General features: G+C 38.4%; 1 protein-coding gene across 2 annotated transcripts in view; it reads left to right on the top strand.

Moving 5' to 3' along the window:
• NRG3 (neuregulin 3) overlaps window positions 1-18,244 on the top strand; it is a 285,382-nt gene that overhangs the window by 196,336 nt on the left and 70,802 nt on the right. For both annotated transcript variants that reach the window (XM_019618006.1, XM_019618004.2), the window contains exon 4: window positions 17,996-18,022. In XM_019618006.1, the coding sequence (XP_019473551.1) occupies window positions 17,996-18,022 (27 nt within the window). The remainder of the gene's footprint in view (window positions 1-17,995; window positions 18,023-18,244) is intronic.

Genomic DNA, 18,244 nt, shown 5'->3' with positions numbered 1-18,244 from the left:
AAAAGCTGTGCTGCAACTTGTGCAAGGTTTTATGAAGTTTTAATTTGCTCATGAGAAATCTTTTTATTTGATATGGGGCTGTGTGACTTCACAATTATTTCTGCAGCACACTACGTATTATGCTGGTCATGTGCTTGAGTGAGAAAATACCCAAGCAGATTCTAAATGAATTAGGTCAGGTTTGGGAAGCAGTTTAGCTGTTGCAGCACAGAGCTTGGTAAAAGCCAATTAATCTGCCTGCTTGCCTAAGAAGTGATCTGCCTGCCCCTCTCCCTAAAGAAGAAAAGCAATTTTGTCCATCCTCAACACAGTAACTCCTATGGGTCCCTTCTTCAATACCATGTGTTTCAGTCACAGCCCCAGTTTTCTCCCACCTGTTCTTACTGCATTGATCTTATCTGTTTTGAGTGGGTGACAAATTTAATGCCAAAAGCACAAAGTTCAAGGTAAAGAAGGACCTCTTGGGTCTTCAGACTATCTTCAAAGGTATATCAAGTGTACATACATAGTAGCATAATAAAGCTGAAGAGCTTGCATCACCATAATATTGCTTCAGGAAAATAACTGAATTTTGCTGTCTTTAATAAGCTTCTCTATTAGTGACTTAAACTTCTCTAATGAGATTTTTTTAATGATTGTCTTGTTACATGTTCAGTTTTATTTCCCTTATGTTTGCAGTGTCCTTTCTAATCTTTATTTTTCTCATCCTCCTTGTAAGTCTCCTTTCTGCATCATCTGATAGAGCATATGCTTCATGTACGTTATATGTATTAATAGCCCTAATTTTGACCAAAGGAGTTACTCACAACTGAAAATCTTGTGAAGTTAGCATTAAGGAAGATGAGCTGGTGATATCCAGTATATTTGATATAGCTAGGCTTACAAAAGAATGAGTGAATTCTGAACAGGACACACCAAATAATAGGAATTTTACTATGTGTAGTAAAACCTTTCCAGTCTTTTACAGGGAAATGCCTTTCCAATGGATTTTTCTTACGCTCATACTTGCTTTTTTTTCCACCTCTCACAGTCTTCGTTTGATCCTCTCTTACTACTTCTCTCTATTGCCAAAACTTCAAATTTCACTGAATTTCTTAGGAAAAAAAAGTTTGTCGCTTTTGGGGCAGGCAAAAAAAAAGGCTGAGGAGAATATCCATCCATTATTGCCACCAAGGCTGAGGTACTCAATGCCTATTTTGCTTATTTGTAGTCAGAACAGTTTTCCTCAGGGTACTCAGGTCCTTGAGCCAGAATACGGAGATGGGAAGCAAAATAAACATCATATAATTCAGGAGGAAAGAATGATCTGCTACTCAAGCTGAACTATCACAGGGAATCTAGCAGATTCCTCAGTATCATCAGCAATCCTGGTCAATTGGAGAAGTCCCAGGTGAATGGAGGCTTGTCAACATGACTCCGACCTGAAGGGGGAATCCAGGGAGCTACAAACTTGTCAGCCTGACCGTAGTACTGGTGAAGGTTATGGGGCAGATCATCTTGAGAGCAGTCACACAGACTGTGTGGGACAGCCATGGAATCCAGCCTAGCCAACTGTTGTTAGTGGAGGGAAGGTCCTGCTTGACCAACCTGATCTCCTCCTGTGATCAAGTGACCTGCCTGGTGGATGAGGGAAAGGCTCTTGATGCAGTTAACCTTGTCTTTAGCAAAGTCTTCCATTCTATCTTTCACTCAATTCTCCTCAATAAGCAGGCAGTTCATGGCTTAGGTGGATTCTTTGATGGGCAAAAAACTTATTTGAGTGGTTCAATCCAGCTTGCAACTGGTCAGAGGTGGCATTCCCTCTGTGAAGGCAGTGCTGGGGTCTGTTCTGTTTAGTATCTTTATTGATGATCTGTATGAAGGCATTCAGTGCCCCCTTGCTAAGTTCGCAGGTGATGTCAAGTTGAGAGGAAGTGTCGATCTGCCTGAGGGTGGGAAGGCCCTACAGAGAGATCTGGTTAGGCTGGATTGATTGACTGAATCCAATTCAGGGAGGTTGAAACTGGATGATCATTGTGGTCCCGTTCATCCCAGGCAATTCTATGATTCAGTTGTCCGATGTTCAACAAGGCTGAGTGCTGGGTCCTGCACTTAGGTCACAGCAACCCTGTGCAATACTGCAGGCTTGAGATAGAGTGGCTGGAAATCTATGTGGCAGAAAATGATTTGGGGATGCTGATTGACAGTCAGCTGAACACAGGCCAACAGTGGCCAGGGATGCCAATGATATCCACCATGTGCCTCAAGTACACTGTTCAGTTTTGGGTGCCTCGCAACAAGAAAGACATTGAGGCCTTGGAGCATGTCCAAAGAAGAGCAACAAAGCTGTGAAGGGTCTAGAGTGCAAGTCTTGTGAGTAGCAGCCAAGGTAATGGCCTGTTGTGCCAGGTGAGCTCCAGACAGAACGTAAGGAAAAAGTTGTTCTTAGAAAAAGTGTTGATGCATTGGAACAGGCTGCTTAGGGGAGTAGTGAAGTTGCTGTCCCTGGCACTGTTTAAGAAACATGTAGACGTGGATTTGAAGTACATGGTTTAGTGGGCAGGTGGTGATGGTTGGACTAGATAATCTTAGAGGTCTTTTCCAACCTTAATGATTGTATGATTCATGTGCACAGTATGCTTTCCTCTGATTTGGGCGGAATCTTTAGTCTTGTCTAATTGATCTTGGGTTCCTCTTAGCAAAGAATGCAGTCCTAACCTGTAGGTTTGTTTTTCCTTATGCACCATTAATTCAGGCTATAATAGAATGCTGTTTAAAATTGATAGATTAAATAAAGTCACTAAGTTTTACAGTTATGCTCAGATGGGCAAAATATTTCCCATTGCTAAATATGTGTCGCTGCTGATAGATTTCCTTAATCCACTTTGAACAGCTGTAGAAAATTATTATTTTTTTCTAATATGTACTTTATGCTTGCAAATGCTCTTGAAAAATCACTGAGAGCTCTGAGGAAGTTGCGATTGTAATAATTGTAAACAATTGTATAAAATTATGCTGTCATGCTGTCTGTTACAATTAAACTCATAAGATTTTGAATGCAGCATACAAATCCATGCAGTAAACTGAAGAGAATAGGTCCTTAACAGTTCTATTAAGAGGCAAATTGCATTTCTTCATAGCATAACTTGAGAAAAAATATAAGTAGTCAGCCTCTTTTTCTAAGATTAAAACACACTATCATACACAATTTAACAGTAAGCTGGAATCTAAAATACCACTCAGATTTTACCTTACTATCACAAGCAGAAGATAATCTTTTTCAATTATATTAAGCACTAGCTGGCAGTGAATATCTGGCATGTACAAAAGGGACTAACCTAATCCGCTTGTACTGGGACATTCTTCTGCTGGCTATAAAGTGCCTTCTGCTTTTACTGACTATAATCAGTTATTTGGAATAGCAACAGGACAAAAGCATAGCATCTGTTTTTGTGGCTTTATGATTATTCTTTAATTATGCAAAGGAGTGGTTTAATTAAAGAACAGAACATCCTGTTGGTGTTTTGCAACAAATGAACTTTTCCGGACCTTAAAAAAATACCACATTTCTTGTGTTAGCAAATGTGAAAATGTGAGGTCCAGTTTCAGAGTATTTTTTTTGTTCTCAAGTAAATAGTAGAAGATGAAAGGGAGAGAGCAGGGAGGTAGAGCAGAATTGGAACAGTCCGTTTCTCTCTCCCAGATTTTCAGTATGAATTCATTACAAAGTACTGCATCTAAAATTCAAATGATTTCCAGGTGGAATCATTTTATGAGCTGTCAGCTCATCTAAGCACAAGGAATGCTGACACTTCAGATTTCCATCATTTTGGTTATGCAATCTTTGGGCAGTCATATGAGTAACCTGGCCAGACCACATGCACTGCAGGGCACTTAGTGACCTGTGAAGAATGTCATCATCATTTCAGGTTAATTAACGATAGCCAGAGGCTCATATCAGACATATTAGTTGTGTCAGATAAAAGTGCTACAAAGAGAATAAAAATAAATGGATTGGATTTTCAGCTCTTTAATATTAGTTTCTCATGCACAAAATGGAAGTTGTAATGTGGTGGGTCTGCACTGTAATGCCTGTGGCACACCTCCTGTATTCCAAAGCTGTTGCTGTTGTAACACCTTCAGTGTTCAGTTCCTTGGTGATGTGACTCTCAATTGTCTTGAAAGCCTCAGTGTACCCATCAAAACAGCTGAAGCCTTCTGACTTCATGATAGATCTTGCACCTCAATTAATCTATCTGTAACATTTAAAGAAATAACAATCTGACAATGGTACCGTTGGCTTTACAAAACATAGATGTATTTCTAAACTGTGGAAGAGCAAATGCAAGTCAACTTTTTCCTACTTTCAAATGACAGTGAAGTAGTTGATAAGGTCTTACATCATGTAGTAACTCTGTGGTGCTCTCAAATGCTTAGAATATGATCATGTTGAAAAGGTGCGGGTTGTTCCTTGTAGTTTAGTGCAAATTATTCTTCATCTTAACGTGCTTTGCATATAATGACCATAGATACAGAAAGCCAAAGATAGCAAAACCAGAGAAAAACAATGAAGAGATGCATAGTCATAACAGGCAGAAAAAAGTTATCATTAACTAGCTGAGTTTATACTAATTTATATAATTCAACACAGTAGAGTGTGATTTTTTTTTTTTGTGTTATTATGGCTGATTTTTCATTGTTATGGTGGAGATATCACATAGGAGTATCCAATTAGGCAAAGTATTGTTTTGATGACTCTCTGTGTGCTTCATAGATAGGGAATACCTCCACTCTCCCCTCTCCCAGTTTTCCAGTGATCCAAAGGTGAGAACGGGGAGGAATAGTCTCTAGTTTGCTCAGCAAAGAAACATTTATCCTCAAAATTGCTATTTCTTAAGAAAATGTTTATTAACAGTATAACTGATTTCTTTTGTTTTGCATGGTTATTTTGCCCCGGAGAGTGTTTAATTTTGTTGAAGTCAGCCTAATGAACTGTAAGAAAATGGAAACATGCAATTGTAGAGCAACTGATGAGCTTCATCACAGTGACAGTGACTTCAATCCACCCAGGCAGGCTAGAGCTGTGTGCATTTTTTAATGGCGTTTGTAATGTCTGTCTCCAGAACTTATGTTAATACTTAATGTGCAACTCAACCATATTGAAAATGCTTTCCAAAACTAAGGTTGATGTTGCAGGCATCAACTTGTGCTAATTCTTCAAGTATTTCTTCTTCATGCACTATAGCAAATCATAAGCAAGCATTTTATGTTTCATATTTAATTGTTCTACATGCATTTAAGCTCAGTTAAATGAGATGCTAAAGTGGAACAGAAGTCAGTGAGATACCAAAATTAGTATTCATGTTGTTCAAACAATCTAAACAGCATTAACATCAATAATAAATAAGTGAAATAAACTGTAACCGTATTATGATGGTCTTGTGTAGCAGTATGTGGAACCTACACAAACGATACAGGAAAGCATCACATATGACTTCATTTATTACATAGATCACTCTGAAAGTGATGCCTCCTATTTATTTCAGTGGAAACTACAGCAGATACAGAGAATACAATAATGCTGGTTGATAGAGCAAATCCTCAGCTACAAAAACATTGTTTTTCAACATAGCCATCGCCATTAGCTAAGCATTTTTGCCTGCAGTGAACAAGAGTCTGTGTGCTCTGCTTGTAAAAATTTGCACCTGCAGAGGCGACCTTTTGCCACTGCTGAAATTGCAAATCCTCACACAAATATGATAGGAATTTCCTCTAGTAAAAATGTTATTTCCATTTAATAATTCTAGATAAAATTCTCCTAGTGGGACAGTAATCTCCTTTCTTGGCAGTTGGGATTTAAGGAAAATCTTCAGACTCATGATGAGACTTTTCTTACATCTGGACCAGTAGTGGAGTCAGCACAATTCCAGCCTGCTCAGTCCTTTATTTGTGTGTTGGAATAAAATTAGTAATTTTGAATCAAATCTCCACTCTCTGGCAGAGTCTGACTCAAAGGCAATGGTCAGAGCTTTTTACCTCTGTTATCTTTCTATATGGATTTGCTTTATCTCTGGAAATTGTGGCAACACCATTAGGTACACAGCATTTTTTCTGTTTTTTTCACATGGCTGTGCTTTATAACAGTGTGTGAGGTTTCCATGTACGAAGTGATGACAGTGAGGAGGGTTCATTTTTTTTAAGAAGTATTTGAAACACATTGAATGAAAGTAACACTGATACAGTTCATTAATTGATGTTCAAGTATCTGTCTGGAAATTAGGGCTGTTCAGAATGATGGTCTGGGAAATATGTCAGTGAAGTTGTTGGCTCTATAAATACCTTGAGTAGTAAAATAAAAGCAAAAGATAAGAATGGTTGAAACTTCAAGATATATTGGCACAAGAATGAATGAGTTTAAACTGGTGCAGAACACATTTAGTCTGAAAATGGAAAATTTGTACATGTTAGAAATGTTAGACTCTCTGTGCCTTGGAACTTGAGAAATGTTGGAGATCTTAGCTGGTCAGCATAATGGTGTAATGAGATAAGTTATTTGTCTATTTAAATGTCTTAAGATATATAGATAAAAAATGGTATCTTGGCATGAGTCAGAGTCGCTGCCTTTTTTTCCTGCGGTGATGGCTGGACCTCAGTGAAAGCGTTCAATATGAGGATCCAGACTAAAGCTTTTCGTGTCCTGCTGGGTTTCTTTTTATACAACTGATTGTCAAAAGCAGAGACAGTCATCTCAGCAAAGTGAATGTCTCATAGCAAATCTAAGTGTCTGCAAGCCATGCTGATCCAGCACATGCAATGATAGAAATGTAACAGCAGAATCAGCTGCAATACCACAAGATTTTCTTAAACCTTGATATTCATTCTTGTGCTCTAATAACTGCAGTAAATTCATGCAGGTATTCCTCAAGTTGATTTAATGTGCAAACATAAGGAGATACATAGAGATATGAATGCTTTGAAGAGTATTCCTGCCCAGGTATTTATTTACTCTGTGTAAGTGTAGGGCATTGTCCACTCCCACCTGAATTCTGGTTGCAAGGGGGTGTGTGCAGAGCTGTGGTTTCCTTGCTGCCAGCTGCCTGAGGAGCACTGCAAGAGCTGCTGAGTTGTTCTGTGTTTTGAGCTATGATGGGGGAGATGGAGAGAAGCTTGGGAAGGGTAACATGCCTTCCTCGTGTTGATGGATCGTGAAAGTTGAATAGCCCACAGAGAAGTAGAAAGCCTCAGTGTGATCTCACAGTTTTTCTCTGAGCAAAGTCCTACTGATTTAACAGTTTGACAAAACGAAACTAAGCAGACAAAAAATCATTTAATTTTTATTTTGTTTGGATTTTCTGGACTCTCCTACATAATTCATTTACCTAAGTTCCCAGTTTGAACTGGAAAAGAATTTGTCAAGGTGATTTATGCCCTAATGAGGCCTAATGGTCTTGCAATGGAAACACTGAATTATTTGGTATTGTTCACATCTAACTGAATGTGCAAGTATTTTAATTCTTTCACGAAACAGTAATTCAAAAGACTTTTGATGAGGGAATCTTCTGTGAGGTGTGCTGGGAGCTGCTAGATTCTTTGAGCCTTCTGAATGTTTGTATTATGGAAAAGAAACAAGATAAAAAGAAAACTGGTGTGCTTCTGATCATCTGTGATCTTGATGAGGTAACCTGCCAAGGGCAGGGCATATGGCTTTTCCAATCTTTCTTGATGACTTTCTGCTGCATTCTTCTTTCAAGTCTCTTCAAAAATGGGCACCACGTTCCTCACATAGCTTTTAAGTCACATATACAAAGGTCACACAACAAATTCTCTTCCTTCCTCTATCTTTCTGATACGCTGCTCCACGAGATAGAAGCCACCAGCATTAAAACATCAGCACCTGGGACATTTCTGCCGGCTTCTGCTCATGTCCAGTGTGTGCATAACCAATTAATCCCTTTTAATGGCTCTGACAGAGTGATTACATTCCGTTAGTTAAAATATTTTGGTGTGTGGGGCCCTTTGGCACTAATCTTACGTAGCATTCTTAAGAATTGCTGTGGGTCACCATGCTTAGGTGAGAGCAACTTCAGTTTTTCTTCTCTCATTTGTAGGTAACTTCAGATTCTGAGAACATCCCATGGTTTTGTTCCAATGTACTGCTGCCTTTTGCTTTGCTTTATTGCTATTGATACCTTCTAACAACCTTTTTCATTACTTCCCTGGGCTCCTTCAAATCTCCTGTATATTAATCATCCCTAACATTAACAATTTTTAGCCAGCTTTGGCTATATGTTTAAAAAAAAAAAGTCAAAAAGATGCTGAATCACTTAGTTATCAGCATTTAAAATATTTGGTTGCTCTGAAATGACAGTGAAACAAAATAGAAAACTCTGAAATGCCACTTTAAACAGCCTTTGTACTCCATTTAGTAGGCTCCTTTGTCACTTAGTAGCATGAAATTTATACTAGTAAGGAATTTCAAGACCTGTGGTATTTAATCACAGGAGCAATTAAAATGTTTTTCAGATTGCTACCTACGTATCAGATGCCATAAATTCGTGTCACATATCCAAAATTAATCTTTCGTTTTTTAATTAAACTGACTTTCACAAGACGGCTCAGTCTGAGGGAGATCTGATGGACCTTGTTCATTATGCTGCTATATGTTTGCTTTCATTATTAATTAATCACATCCAAGCAGAATAGATTTCCATAAGCTTTACATAAACAAGGCAGCTTAGGCACAGAAAGAAGCGTTGGTTCTATTTGCACGTAGTACTTTGGCCTGCAGGAAAAGTGGATATAATATTGATTGTTATTTTACTATTTGATATTAAAGGTGGGTTCATGAGCACATGTTGTGAGGATGTTGGGAGGGTGCTCGACCTGACATCCACAAAGTTATGTGGCATAATTAGGACAGTTAGAGCTCCAGGTAAGATGTATTTCCTTGGTGTTTTAGTAATATGTCTCAACTCTGTACTACTTAAAACTACAAAGAACTCATCTCAGTTCAAAACCTGAGATTCAGGAATAGATCTCTGCTTACTGCAGAGCTGTTGTCTACATTAGTGTGCTCTTCCAGCTGCTTGGCTTAGTATTGATTAGCTCAAACAATTTACAGATGCCAGTAAAGGCTTATTTGAATGGGGCATCAGCCTCAGAGATGGGGTACAGGGAAGGTTCACTGGGGGGACTTCGGAGAGTGCTTGGAGGATAATGCTGAAGTGTGCCGGTCCTTTGGGGAGCCTTCCTTCCATCTGAAAGCAGCAGGATCCTACAACTAACAATAATGACTTGAAGTGTCTGTGTGAATTCTCACCAGCTTTAAATAAAAGGTAGCTGCAGAAATCTTTTTCTATATAAATTTTCAGATAATATGACACACCCTTACATCTATCTATGAAGCCACTTAGTTTTCTCTGGATTGTTATCCTTCTAATGGTTAGTACCAAAAAGAAGTAAATGTAGTAAAAGCAGCATGCCCGCTGGCCAACCACGCAACAGTTGTGGGTTTGTTTTTTAAGAAGCTATTAGCTGAACTGTAAAACAAATAGAGGGGGAGTTAATATCAAAAAAGGAAAGACGTGCCCAGATTTGGCATCGTTCCCTTGCTGCTCATCTTTTGTGCAGGCATGGAAGAGATGTGCAGTAATTGCAGCATTTTTGTCAACTGCCATTTTTATTTCCTCCATTGACTCACAAGAGATGTTGGACAAATGCTGTGTTTTATGATAAAATTCACTGCAGTAAGGTCTTAAAAGCTTTCAGGTTTACAGTCCTGTAAAATTTGATGAAATAAACGAAGAATGCTTATTTTTTTCTGTACTAAATAGGGGAGATGTACAGAAGTGAATATTGAGCAACCCTGTTACGTACATAGATTGTTCCCTTGCAGCTGGATCCATGGTGTGAGGGGTTTTCCATTCCTGGTTTCTTAGAGGATAGAACTCACAGTGACATTTAGAAGAAAATGGGAGTTCTTGGTGTTGATAAATTCATGTTTCAGAAAGATGACTCAGGGGACTCCTGAGACACAGGAGACAAAAACAGCCCAATAGGCAGCAAAAGCCAGGAACACTGGTAAAATTTTGATTAAAACCTATGTGTTTTTATCATCATCCAAGCATGAAACACAGAACTGCTGGAAATTAGGCTTAGTAATGCTGCTGTATGAAGCAGCCTCTTCCATGAAGTGCGAGGCTCACACAGCAAGTGCACATAGTAATCAGAGTGAGTTCGAATAATTCTTGTGGTCCATTCTGAATTACTTAAAGTAATAGGAGTGTCGCTTTTGTACAGCTAGTATGGTTACATTGAATGCCTGAAGATATGTATCTTCCCAAATTAGAGTAGATGAAAACCAGCATCTTTCTAAAAGGTCTAAGTATCCCTCATATTTAATTGAGCCTCCTGAATCCTCCTATGCAAAAATGTGAGCAATTATCTAGGCATATGTAAATAAGTATGGATATAAATAAATATGGAAATTTTCCTGTCATCAGAACAGTTATGTATATTTCAGTCATTAAATTCAGGCAATATTTTAAACGTCTTGGTGTAAATAGCTGTACTCTGAAGCGGCTGGCTGTGTTCAGGTTTTGGATGTGTTGGTTGTTTTTTTTTTACTGCGGTAGAACCAAATTACTTGGTGCATTAGGGAATAAGGCTATATTTTCCACAAATTGATGTACGTTTCTTGTCCTGAAGTTGAAGAAAGTAATTAGGTTTTAAGAAATTGACAAAAACTTCCAAAATTTGCTGTGCCTTTGGAGAGCAGTAAACACAATTGCATCTGAACATTTTGTTGTAGTTGTGAAGTGAAGGACAGCTTAATGATCTGTAGAATGAATAAAGTTACATTTAACATGAGAAATGTTTATTAAATGTCATATGTTCATAAGATGAGGGAGCTATTAGTAATTCCTCTAATGATTCTGTGAGGCCTATATTCTCAAATATCCATTTGGAAATAACAGGGGAGAAATCCCGATAGTCATTTCTAGGAAACTTGTAGATTTATTTCACCTTAAAAGATATTTTATGTCATTTATTGAACTAGAAGAGGATTTTTTTTCCCAGAGAACACTGCAGTCAAATGAAATCTTTTAAGCTTGTGACAAGATAAGTAATCTAGTTCAAACACAGTTCCAAAATGTTTTCTAGACCATATGTTCTGGAAGTACTACTGTTTCTGTTTGTTTTGACAAAAATATGATTCCCGTCTTGTTAGTAGCTTGATGCGGGCTTCTCATGATGTGACTGGGAAGGACCAGCTTCTACAGTGTAGGCACTGTCATTTTGAAAGGAGTGTCTATAATACCAGCGGCTACTGAAATGCAGCAGAAGTGCCTAATTACTGAGAGCATTTTACAGATGCTCAATGGAAATTAATAGAATCAAATCAGTTCACCAGCATACCTGTGTGTGAAGGCAAGCCCACCTGTGCAAGTATTGAGCAGAGGTGTGAGAGATGGACAAGGAGTGCAGGCAGAGCAGATTACGATTCTGTGGGAACCATTGGGCTAATGACATAGGGAAGGGTAGGAGAGCAAATTGCTCTCCTATCATCATTTTCTTGATGGTTCCTCAGTAACTACCCTCAGGTAGTAACTATCTGTGAGGTGATTGTGACCGCAGGATGAGTGCTGTCATTGTTGGAGAAAGGGAGCAGGATGCTTTAGAAGCCCAAGACAGTATTTCAGAATTGTAGAAGTAGGTCAGATAGCTACTTCAGTGTTTTGACTTGGTGTAGTTCTGTTGTTTTTTTTTTTTTTTTTTTTCAGTTCTAGTACTAGTACAGACTTTTTTTGATCTACCAAAACTGCAGGATATAGTGAAATATTGATTTATTTATTTTTTTTTAAGCATAATCGTTGGTTATATCGGTTACTCATGGTCAACAAGACACAATGTGTTGTTCGGTGTTTACTGCATTTGCACTAGATTTGGTGAGAAGACTTGATTACAGATTTGTCACATTAGCTTACAGTTTTCAGCTTAGCTTAAAAAATAACCTTGTCACCGTGAGTCACTATATAGGCAGCTTCATTTCCGTTTGATGTAGTTACTAAATTCAACTGAAATAGCATTAGATTTTTTGTAAATGAAATTGGAAAACATCTCTGAGTTGGACTAGAGCAGAAGCTGTATGTGTGCATACTGTCTGAATTGTTAAAGTTCTTGTATGTGTTGAGCAGTTCTGTTGGTTGAGTGTTAAGTATACCAGTCAATACAATACGTACATAGTAGCAGTACTTAACAGTTACTCACTGTCTTTTCATTGGTGAATCTAATGACTTACTCAGAGACAAAAGAAGGATTGCTATATTTAACGGATACCTAACACCAAGCATTTTGGCCTGCATATACTAAAATTCTTAAACATACGCTTCAGACATAAGTTTAATGCAGTAAATTCAATAGACTATTCATAAATATAAAATTAAGGATGTGCTTATTTGGTGCACTTATAGCTACAGTGAAAAGAATTCTAGAATTAAAAGCTGTACTGATTTACAAAACTATAGATGTCAGTGCAGATTGTCTACATTAATCAATGAGACTAAAGTTATTCATTAAAATCCAGAGTTGTGCGTTAAAGAGAAGTAACTTTTTCTGTTAGCTGTAGAGACTGTAATTTGATGTCTTTAAAATGACAGAGAACAGGCAGTGTAATCCTCTGTGAGCCTGCATGCTGCAGTTCAGGCTTCTAACTTGTCTTCAACCTGTGAAGATGGAACCATCGTTGGTATTTTTTTCAGAAGTCAGAAGCAGCCTTTCAACCTTCATGATGTAAAACTGTCAGGAGCATTTGTCTGTCATTCACAGGGAGAATAAATCAATAGTTTATTCAATTATTCAGCCCTATGTATTATTTATATAAGAATGGGTTTTGCTGGATGTTTTCAAATGCTTCTTTGTTATGGAATTGATAGTGGGTGGGAGTTTCTATCTGGAGGCTGCACTAACCTCTGCAGAGTCAGAGATTCAGACAGATATTACAAAAGAAATCTTTTTTTTTTTACTTCCTTTGCTTCTTTTTTACCTTTTAGGGGGGGGAAAAAAAAAGAGGAAAAAAAGCAATTAACCTCAGGATATCGTCTTTAGCGTTCAGTTTCGTGGACTGAGGATTTTAATTTGGTTTAAAATACAATTAACCCTATCTGTACAAATTCAGAATATCAGTATTTTATCCTTGTTCACACTGAGAACTACCAGTCTGTGAAGCCTTTACATAAATTACTTTTTTTTCTAAGGAGTGTGTATATGTGGAATTTTCACTATGTCTTGATGTAGTTGGAACAACTGGCTGATATATTCTGTAAATTTACTATTAAGTCAGCGAACATGTAGTGAACTGCCCGGCTATTGCTGGGGAAATTTGCATTTGTTCTTCAGACAGTCTGATTGATCTTAAACTCTGTCTTCTACCCTTTAACTAAATAATCTGAATTAAGAATAGTTGAGCAGTCCAATGTAGTTTGCAGCGTATTCTTGTGTTGCATTTTTTTGTTCAAGACAATAAACTACCAAGGACAATTGGACAAACCTGAATAAATGAGTTTATTGGAAACAATAAACTTCATTTGCAGGGGAAAGTACTTTGCGCTAATTCGTATTGAAGTCAGCCTATTTTTTTAGAGCAAATTTAAATGTCTATAATGGTTTACAGTGAATGTTTTAATTTTGAATATTTTTCTCTTACAGATAAGAGACTTCTAGGTGTTGGGTTTATATTTCTTTTCATAATTTAAGTTAGAATGCACCAGGGAGGTGATTGTCTCCCTCTACTCCTCTTGTGAGGCGCCATCTGGAATACTGCGTCCAAATCTGGAGCTCCCAGTACAGAAAAGACAGGGAGCTGTTGGAGAGGGTTCAGAGGAGAGCCGCAGAGATGATCAGGGGGCTGGAGCACCTCCTCTGTGAGGACAGGCTGAGGGAGCTGGGCTTGTCCAGCCTGGGGAAAAAAAGGCTGCAGGGTGACCTCATTGCAGCCTTTCAGTACCTAAAGGGAGCCTGCAAACAGGAGGGGAGTCAACTCTTCAAAGGGGTAGATAACTGCAGGACGAGGGGAAATGATTTTAAGTTGAGGGAGGGAGATTGAGGTTGTATGCCAGGGGGAAATTCCTTACAGAAAGAGTTGCTGGAACAGCTGCCAGAGAGGGGGTGCCCCATCCCTGGAGGTGTTCAAGGCCAGGTTGGATGGGGCCCTGGGCAGTCTGGTATTAAAAGGGGAGGTTGGCGGCCCTGCCTGTGGCAGGGGGTTGGAGATTCATGATCCGTGAGGTCCCTCCCAACCCTGGCTGTTCTGTGATTCTGTGAATTCACATGAAATAGTGGAACCATTTTTGGACCAGGAGAAATAGCTCCACATTAAAATGGCAAAGAAAAAAGCCCTGGCTAACTGTAATCCAGACCCAAAGCTGCACATTACATGTGAAGCTTTAATAAATTGATCTGTTAGCAGGTACAAGTTTATCTTCTCTTGTGCTTTTTATCAAGGATTCCCACGTGTGGATGTATTCATCAAGTATAAATTGGAATGCCTTTAGTATTAGCAAGAAATTCACTAAGTACAAGGACCATAAGGCTCTGTAGTTTTCCTACATCAACAACTAAATGCAGATATATTCGTAAGTATAAAAGGAAATAGTCTCCCTGTCTATTACTTCCTCAGAGCATAACAATACAAGAAAGGAAAGAAATCACAATAACAAAATACAGTCACATTATTTGGTTAATGAACCCATTTGGGGAGCAGACCCCACATTGCAGTACACTAATACATTAATATCAATCATACACATTTTTGTTGTACTGAGTCCTTGAAGAAGCTGCATCACCTGATGGTGAATTGGCTTGACACTCTCAGTCTATAAGGAAATGTTTGGAGGCAGTTTATCACACTTATGTTGTGGCTGTATAGGAGTGCAGCAGACTTCTGCTCAGTGGAGCCACATAGGGGGGTGGGATTCTGCATTTTGGTGCTCGGCTTTGCCTTAGTTCAGCACCGCAGCCTGCTTTCTTCCCTGATGCCTGGCTGTGTGGGCCCTGCCCATCTCTTACACCTGTCTGCTGAGAGGGTCTTACCCCCCCCAACAGCAGGGGAGAAGTCTGTTTCCAAAAATGGCCCTTGGAATTATAGGATAATAACAACAGACTGTTAACAAAAAAAAAAAAAAAAAAAACAACAAAGAAAGAGAAAAAGAAAACAACAAACAAGCCAAAACAAAAACCATGTGAGCATACAGATGCATTTGGGTAGTGCTTGTGTTGTGTTGGAAATGTGGGGCAGTACTGTTCCCAGTGGTGCTTGAACACTTGCAGTCAGTGTGACATGCACCAGCCCCAACTGCACACCATGGATGACCTTCTGATCATGGATTTGGGTGCAGAGGCGCCCTGGTGTCAAGGCTTTCCCCAGAACCTGCAAGTGACCATGAGCACACAACAGCACTGAGCATTGGAATTAGTTATTTGTTTTCTGCTTCAAGGATTCTGCTTACAGAACTTGCAGAGCTGTGCTTATTAAGTGGACAGCTTAGATTCTGCTGTAAGGACTTATCCCGTTAGACATCCTTTCATCATCATCATCTCTATATATCAACTTTATCTGCAATATATGTTACGTTGGTTGTTCAAGTTGCTTTCCAGACAATGAGATATGTAAAATAAATAACCTGACAAATGTCCCCCTCTCTCCCACTGCTTTAAAGAAGCCTATGGATTAGGCTTGTTTCTCCCTACACATAAACCACTCCAGAAGTGTGGATTCCTTTCTATAATTTTTAAAAGGAATTTTATATACACTTTTTGAGATTACTGCCTTTTAACCGTGTTGGTGATCTCCGTGAAGGAGACTGCAGGCTGCAAATTGGAAACTGCTGTATAGAGCGCATGTGTAGCCCAGTTGGGAAAGAAGAGTTTTATCAGGTATTCTACATAGGTATAAAAAGACAATAAAGCTTAATTTTCATATATGGATATCCTTAGCTTCCTGGAGACTGGATTATGGTGTTTTGATCTCCATTATCCTTTTTTAAAAGTAAGCAGTTATCTTACCAAAAGATGCAAGAATGTGAATTCTTGCAGGCAGATAGTATTTGTGGATTTTATAGGTAGAGGAAATGAGATGAAGAAAAGCAAGGTACAGATCTCTGCAACTATAGCACATTGAGTGCACTTCTCTTATTTCTGATCTTATGTTCTTCAAGAAGTTGCGTTTCTGCATCAGTTGTATTAGGGATATTAGTATGCGATGTTAGTATGTGATTGTAAGAATACAGGTGAGAACACTGTAATGTGGAATGGATGTATGATTTTAACTTTATTTACCAAGTTACATACTTACATTGCATATATGTATGGCTTTAATTTTATGTTAATGTTATTTGTATGTAATACATATTTGCATGTCTTCAATACCAGTAAAAGAAGACTCATTTGGGTGTTGCTTGACTTGGGAAAGGCATCTGTTCTGACTCCAAGCCGACAAGATGTTGATACCACACAGCATTACCTTACATTCTTTTCTTTTGAGATGCATTTTGGGTTTTTTCCATGTACATATAGAGCTTAGGAATTGTGTTATAAATTTGCGTATCAAGTGAATAAGTCAAGCCAATGTCCAGTGCCGTTTCCTGGAAGGATTGGAAGGTCACAAAAGGCAAATGACTCCCAGTGCTTTCAGAAGAAACTGCAGTATCTCACATGCTCATCTTCGGTGCCAGATATGACAATTCAAATTGCAGTGTTTGGATTTACTGTTGTGTTTATGTTGGAGAATCTTCTTCTGGCCTTACTGTATAGTTCTTAAGTGACTTTTTGAAAGTAACTGTTGGATGAGTTAACATCCAAGTGTTCTGTGCAGCTTTACGCACTTCCGAAGAGATTATAGTCTGGCTCGACCTTGCCTAGGAAAAATAATATATTAACCTTCTCTGTCTTAAGAAAATGTGACTGTAAATTCAAAGGAACACTAAAAATAATTAATATATTTTGCTTTTAATACATTTTAAAGGAAGACATCACATTTCCCTCAAGAAGTCCTTATTTGCTTTTTATAATCCAAATGATGACTTCCTCTAGGAAAGTAATATGTTTCAAGTTTAGCACAGAATAGAATTGTGTTTAGCACCCTTTCAGAGTGTCTGGTTTTCTTCAGTATCAGTTTGGACTTGGACCCACTGGAGAGTCGCTTTTAAGTTTTTCCCTGTCCCTGCAGAATGACTTGTCTTATTCTTTAACCAAATAGCAATTGAAAACACACTCCCTACCAGCTTAATAAACTTAAATCTACTTTGCTCTGTAACATCTCTAGGCAACAGAATCATACTGTAATTAATCACTTGAAAAGAGGTCCTGAGGTGTTTTGAGCTCCATATGGTAAATTCAGTCCATGCCCAAAATAAACTGAAGATTTGCTTGTTTTAAGTTTCTTGAAATTATTGCTGTGTACCAGTCAGATGGCCAAATAGGTGACGTATCTGCTACCTCCTAAAGTCAGATCTCTGTTACGGAACAGGTTGCTGCAGTGCTATCACATTGGATGGAAGAGCAGCCGCTGTGCTGTAATGAGAGCTGCAAAACTCAGTGAAAGCCTTTCGTTTCTTTGTTTAGTTTTTGATGATCTTAAGAGAAACTGAAAGCAAGAACTTGACTCTACCATCTTTAGTCAGATAGTAAGAGTTTTCAGGAGCAAGAGAGAATGCATTTCTGCAATTAGCCGGTTTGAGGCAGTTCAGTAAGTACAGTAATAATGAGAGTGAATGTTTGCATCCTTCCCCAGACACATTTACCTTATGTAGCAGGTCCACACACTAGAGTTCTTGTCTTAGGATTGCTCTTTTTTGACTAATACTCATAGAGTGGGTCCCTGAACTGGTATTAAGTTCTGCAGCACTGCCATAAAATATCAGATGGTACAAATGGTGACAGAGAGAGTATTTACTTTTCAGTCTAACATATCCCTTTCTTCTCTTTTTTTTTTTTCTTTTACACGCTTTCTTGGGTACAGCAGACCATTTAGGAATTGAATTCATGGGTAAGTTTTGACTTCTCTTTTTTTCACTTTTTAACATTTATCTTGATTAATCATCATCCCAAACCATATGGAATTTAGTGGAAAGTCTCCCATGAGCTCCATCAATGGATCTTGGATTAGGCTTTAATAGCAAGCCATCTTATGTTTACTGATTACGTTGGAAATTATGTCAATATTTTATTTTTCTCTTACTGTTAGAAGATTATAAACTACATGATGATG

Source organism: Meleagris gallopavo, chromosome 8, assembly GCF_000146605.3.
Source record: "Meleagris gallopavo isolate NT-WF06-2002-E0010 breed Aviagen turkey brand Nicholas breeding stock chromosome 8, Turkey_5.1, whole genome shotgun sequence".
NCBI classification, from domain to species: Eukaryota; Metazoa; Chordata; class Aves; order Galliformes; family Phasianidae; genus Meleagris; species Meleagris gallopavo.
The sequence above is the reverse complement of the archived record's forward strand: the minus strand, read 5'-3'. Positions and strand labels throughout refer to the sequence as shown.